Genomic DNA, 6,000 nt, shown 5'->3' on the forward strand with positions numbered 1-6,000 from the left:
AATAATTAAAAGCAAACCATATATTAATTAAACGTACTGTTAACATTGTGATATTAAACATAATAAATATAATGTTGCAAAACACAATAAACATAATGTTGCAAAACACAATAAATGTAATGTTGTAAAACACAATAAACATAATGTTGCAAAACACAATAAATGTAATGTTGTAAAACACAAGAAACATAATTTTGCAACACATAATTTTAATATTTCAAATACAATGCAGTTATGTATATCAGGGCGTCACAATTGAATTTGTCAACGTAAGAAAATAAGAATCATTTTTGACGAGGCTTTGATTGTCAAGTGTTAATGTTTATGTGTATTAAATGACTAATAAAAATAATTTCGTAAACGTAAATTTAACTCAAGACAAGAGAACTAAATTTATTTACTAGCACACAAACAAATTTGATTTAAAAGAAATAGACCTAGAAGGGTCAGATTCCTAAATTTGAAGGACTTATTGTTCATGACATACGGAGTAATGAATTTTATATAACGAAAAATTTATAATCTTTTGAAATTAACGAAGATATGAAAGATATCATTCGAGTAGACAGTTTTATTTGCTCATATCTACTATATTCGGTATTTAATACGATTAGCTATTTTCAGTGGATCATCTTGCACCCATTTTGGAATATCTTTGATTATTATGTCCCAATCCCAGTAGTAATTGGGAGGGCCTTCGGTTCCACAGACGTGATTTTTCATTTCCTTATTTTCGTCAGTGTAATAGAGAAAAATGAAATTGCACATTTCGTTCAAAGTTTCAGTCCTGCGTAAATATCAAGAGAAAAAACATCTTTTTCACAATGTTACAACAGGTTTGAGGTTCAGTAAGATATCTCCGAATTCCTTTTTTCTTGCTATGTTTCTACAAGTTTGAAACCTAAGATTAAAAGTTACTGTACCATGATATCAGAATGATATCTTTATTTATAGGGAAAAGTCCGCACTGACTGATATAAAACACCCAGTCCAAACCGCTTTACCTAGAATGCTGAAAATTTGCAGGGGCGTAGTTGGCGTACAAAGAAAAAACTTTTCAATCCGCTTCCATTTTGAAAAATGGCGGCCAGAAATGTAAATATCCTTTCGATTTCTTTAGAAGGGGAGTTGAAGCTCGCAACTTTAGCGAGGCACTTTGGGAGTTCTCGCTTTTCTTTTTTATTTATTTGTTATATTTTCCTACTAATATCCGATTCACTGCATTTCAACCAGAGAATGATGCGCGCGCTTAGACGTAAACTTTCAATGCGAGAAAACTCCAGCCAAGCCTTCTACTCCTCCTCTTTATACCCTCTTAATACACTGCTTCGAGGGATAGATTTAATTTTAGAAGTAGGAATGGAGAACAGAGCTTCTAAGTCCCGGCATGGAACTAATTAACGCTAGGGACGGTCCGCACCGATAGAACTTCCAGTAGTCTCTCTGAAAAACATTTGTTGATAAACCCTCCCGCTTTTAACTCCCCCCTCCTGAAATTTGGTGATTCAAAACGGAATTGGGCTAAATTCTTAACGCCACCTATAATTTAGTTTTCGTACTAATATACGGGATCTGCTGTAAAAGTCGTCTGCTATGTTAGGCGTAGTGTAACCTTTGTGTAAATTGTGATACTATGGAACTAACCAACGCTTAGAAATTCATTTTATCCCTAACCTTGAAACATAATTTATTTACGGAACTAAGTATTTAACATTTTATAGGTTGTACTGTGGTTTTTAAAATAATCATAAATATGGCGAGACCTAAGAACATTTGTGTGTATAGTGGTTATAGAAGTGACAATCACCAAGCGCATAAACAGTACATGAAAGATGTAGAGTTTATCGCTTTTCCTAAACCTAAGCGTAATTATGAAATAGCAGACTGCTTTTAAGGCTTTTTGCTACCCCCCCCCCCCCTTTTAAAATTGAATCACTTTTCCGGTTCGCACCAAATGCTCGCTAGGGTGCGTTGTCACCGAACATTTCTCAGATATTCACCCTTGTGGACCGTCCCTAGCGTTAGTTAGTTCCATGGTCCCGGGCCCCATCCATGGGACGGAGGGGTATGAAAGTAGAGGCGGGTCATAGCGACAGAGGTGAAGGGGAATTAAGTATTTTTTGTCGTGGCCGTCACACAACGTCATCAAAACTTTTTTTACGTGTTGGAGGGAGGGGTTCTATACTGGGACTGAAGTAAATATTAACCGTTCTCCATTCCTACTTCTAAAATTAAATCTATCCTTCCGAAAAATAATGAAAATGTCACCTAAGCGTCAGACTGTAAAAAATCAAATCAATTAAATAGAGCGTTTACCCGACTTTTACTTCGTGGTCTCTGAAGTTATGACTGACACATCTTGTCGCCTAAAAATAAGGACTTTTACTTAATAGACCCTCGTAATTGGCAGTCCTGGTTCACTAAAACTTACAATAACATCTCCTTTTCCGATACCTGGTAGTCCATAATCAAATACATTGTCCGCAAACTATTGAAACACAATTAGTCAATGAACGCTTAATAACTTTTTATAAAATCACGTACATTTGTTGTGTCCTCTGGAGTAATACCTAATCTATACCAAGATCCGTTTGACTTCTGAACGTAACCCGCAACTTGGAGTCCTGAATAATAAAAGAAGTGACATTGTTATCGCAAGTACATTTTAACAGTCAGGTTGACTTCGTACCAAGACCATGGGTATGTGTTAAATAACCCAAAGGATGTACGGTCAAATCTTCCTCAATTTCACAAGCGCTTTCCATATATACCGTCGTGTTGGTAGGCAATAGTCCCTCAGTTAATAGAGTGTACGAATATACTTGTTTTACTGGTCTGTGCATGCAAAAATAAATAAATGTATATTATCCTGTAACATGAATGCTCATTAAAAATAATTTTTAAAATTTTGGCAAAAATTATATTTGAGAAATGACGTCACTCTCCATAAAATTAAATTTATGGGTATTGTGCAAAGTTATTACCAGGGATATATGTAATTTTAGAAGTAGGAATGGAGAATAGCCTAATAAAGAGTCCCTTCCTCCAACACGTAATGAAAATTTTAAATTATCTTATTGGCTCACTTAAACTACATTTTGATGACGTTGCTGACCTGAACGGTGAAAAATACGAACTTCCTTTTTACCTCTGTCGTTATGACCCACCTCTTCTTTCATAGCCCCCCGTCCCTTGGAAGGGGGGTCCGGGACTTTGACGCGCGCCCAGATTACTCTGTTCTCCATTCCTGCTTATATAAAATTACATCTATCCCTGTTATTACGTTACTGGAATGCAAATGTCTTCAATCTTACATATTGGTGAGCCCTGGTAAAGTTCTAACAGTAACTCCGATTTCATATGGTGGTTCATCGTCTAAAACATGAAAACCCAATTATGGAAAGTCAAATTGCAATGTATAATTAAACCCTGTCGTTCAAATAGCGAGCATTCGTTTTACATATGACAAACTTCAGTTTAAGAACGACCAATCATTTTCATTGACATATACAGAGTAACTCAATTGTATACCTTTTACAGCAGCAACGTTGCCATAATGAAGTTGAAGTACTAAATATTTGATGTCCGAATCACCGCCGGCTTTAAGACCAACTTCTTCAGTGAGAAAACATAAAATGTAACGGTCAGGGCCGGATTAACCAATTTAGCACCCGGGGGGGCGAGATAATATGCACCCCTTTAAGCCGAAAAAAAGATCAACAAATGTTGCTGGTGGGGAATAGTTTAACTCAATGCGCCCCCAACAAGCCTTGGTCACGGGGGCTAGTGTCCCCAAGCCCCCCCCTTAATCCGGCCCTGGTAAAGGTTTTTAATAATCCAAGACTAGCTTCCAGTTTCTTGTATCAAACCACCAACGAGTCTGGGCTCAATTGTAAACATCTACTTACAATAAACAAACCGAATTGAAAATATTTCAAGTTAAGACAGAAAATTAGCTCAATCGTTTGGTTCTGTGACGAGGCTTACATACTAATTTACTCTTGGTGTAACGTATATAAGCTTTCGAAAAATATCAAAACAGTAGTAATAAAATATATCGTGATACAAACATACCATCGGGTAAATTGGGAATGTCTCTCAGTTTGGGAAGAAAACGATAACCTTCTTGACAAATAGGCGCTTTGATTGGGAAATTATCATCGTCATTTTCCCCACAATTCCAAACTGCTTGTGGTGAATCTTTCTCCATATACCCGGGCACAAGACAAGAATACGTCTGCACGTGGTGTATAAAACCGATGTATTTGTCGGCAATGAATTCTTCGATATCCACTGAAATAATTTGATCCAGGGTTAAGTTTAGAACAAAATGATGATAATGATAAGAAAGATCTTGCTTTGTCTGTCTGTCCAGGGACAGATTTAATTTTAGAAGTAGGAATCTGGGCGCGCGTTAAAGTCCCGGACCCCCTTCCCCGGGACGGGAGGGTATGAAAGAAGAGACGGGTCCAGGTAAAAAGGAATTACGTATTTTTCGCAGTCCCCGTTAGCAACGTCATCAAAACGTAGTTTAAGTGAGCCAATAAGAAAATTTAAACTCATCGTTACGTGTTGGAGGGAGGGGCTCGGCTATGAGTCGGACTGAAGTAAATACAAACCGTTCTCCATCCCTTCTTCTAAAATTAAATCTATCCCTGGTCTGTCTTATAGAGACGATGACAGTGTTTCGCTTGCAAAAAAATTGAAAGATTTTATACGTATTGGTTAAAGATAACGCCTCCGCTTGTAGCGTACAAAAATGATGGCCCAAGGACTGGGCTCTATAATCACCTTGGACCTTTAATTATTCAAATTAGCCAAAATTTAAGAGAACGTTTTTCACATTCCGTTTAAAATAGTGTCACAGTTCTTTTAAAATTCGTTGAAAACAGTAGCTTTATAGAAATATTTTTCCACTAAGCAACAATAAATTTGCAATTTAAAAGTTCCCACCTTCCCACGCTCAAATTTACACCTCTATCGTGTTAGATAATGCTCCCCTATACTACTACTACTCTTAATTATCATGTCGCCTTAGCTAAACACTGCCAAAGTGTTAGTAACAGACAGTTAAAACAGCGTTTTTCTTTAGATAATGGTAGAAATCATCCTTACTCAGGTAAATGTGCTCATCTCTCGGCATTTCCATGGCCGTGCATACGTAAACCTGATCCTGCGAAGAAAATAAAAAGAAGTTACTATTTAAAAATATTAAGAAAAGAAATTATTTTTAACATCTACAATTTGGAGCTACGATATCAAATCACTCCAAGAAGCCCGCAGATAAAAAACTCCGTTAGATGTTATAAATAAGCCTATTCACGACTTCTAACCAGCTGACTGGGCTCAGGCTCGTGTCAGAGAGCCTGAACCCCACTTGCTTTAGGAGTTTGTATCATCGGTGTTACCCGGTTACTCCTTTTCTTCAAAAATCAAAACTAGATAAGGCTAACGGTATAATAGATAGTATTGGGCATAAAGACTAGGCACCACTCCTATGTGCATTGTAAATGTCCTTATGTAAATACATCTATATTTTTGAAATTCGAGTAATTTAATTTTTAGGGTTCGTACAGAACCTGTATATCCTTGAAACCTTAATCATAGTCAAGGACTTGCGAATTAAGCAGGAAGGATTTAAGATGCATGGCTAATATTTGGTCTAACCCATCAGGCATTAGCAATGTTTAACATGGGCTAGACGTTGGCAAAAAATAGGTCAGGATTTTCCATTCAAACCAGGAATTATCAGAAAACATCGTAAATTACAACAACTTACTTTGGACGGTTTAATGGGGGGCATAGTAAACAGAAATTCTTCAGTGTCTATTTTAGCCGTTGATAATTCGAAAATGGTCAGCCATATTAATGTCGAGGTTATAATATTTAGCTTCATTTCGCTGTTGTTTGTTCCAAAGCCGTCGCAAAAGCTAACTGCACGGTAATATAGAAAACATGTTTTCCTAGGATATATTTTCAATGCCATGCCACTACACTACC

The 6,000-nt window shown here is 36.8% G+C and overlaps 1 protein-coding gene across 1 annotated transcript; it reads right to left on the reverse strand.

The window, feature by feature from the left end:
* Nucleotides 1-49: 49 nt before the first annotated feature.
* On the reverse strand, nucleotides 50-5,464 carry LOC149713524 (putative peptidylglycine alpha-hydroxylating monooxygenase 1). Its single transcript, XM_089848911.1, has 10 exons — nucleotides 5,242-5,464; nucleotides 5,116-5,173; nucleotides 4,075-4,293; nucleotides 3,532-3,615; nucleotides 3,315-3,375; nucleotides 2,690-2,835; nucleotides 2,545-2,624; nucleotides 2,432-2,488; nucleotides 2,317-2,366; nucleotides 50-787 (listed from the first exon to the last, which is right to left on the reverse strand). Exons 2-10 carry the CDS (start codon nucleotides 5,147-5,149, stop codon nucleotides 589-591), a joined length of 930 nt encoding a protein of 309 aa, XP_089705037.1. The 5' UTR covers nucleotides 5,150-5,173; nucleotides 5,242-5,464; the 3' UTR covers nucleotides 50-588.
* Between the last annotated feature and the right edge of the window lie 536 nt (nucleotides 5,465-6,000).

Source organism: Phalangium opilio, unplaced genomic scaffold (assembly GCF_054372755.1).
Source record: "Phalangium opilio isolate 3A_F unplaced genomic scaffold, DU_Popi_V2 ptg000009l_1, whole genome shotgun sequence".
NCBI lineage: Eukaryota > Metazoa > Arthropoda > Arachnida > Opiliones > Phalangiidae > Phalangium > Phalangium opilio.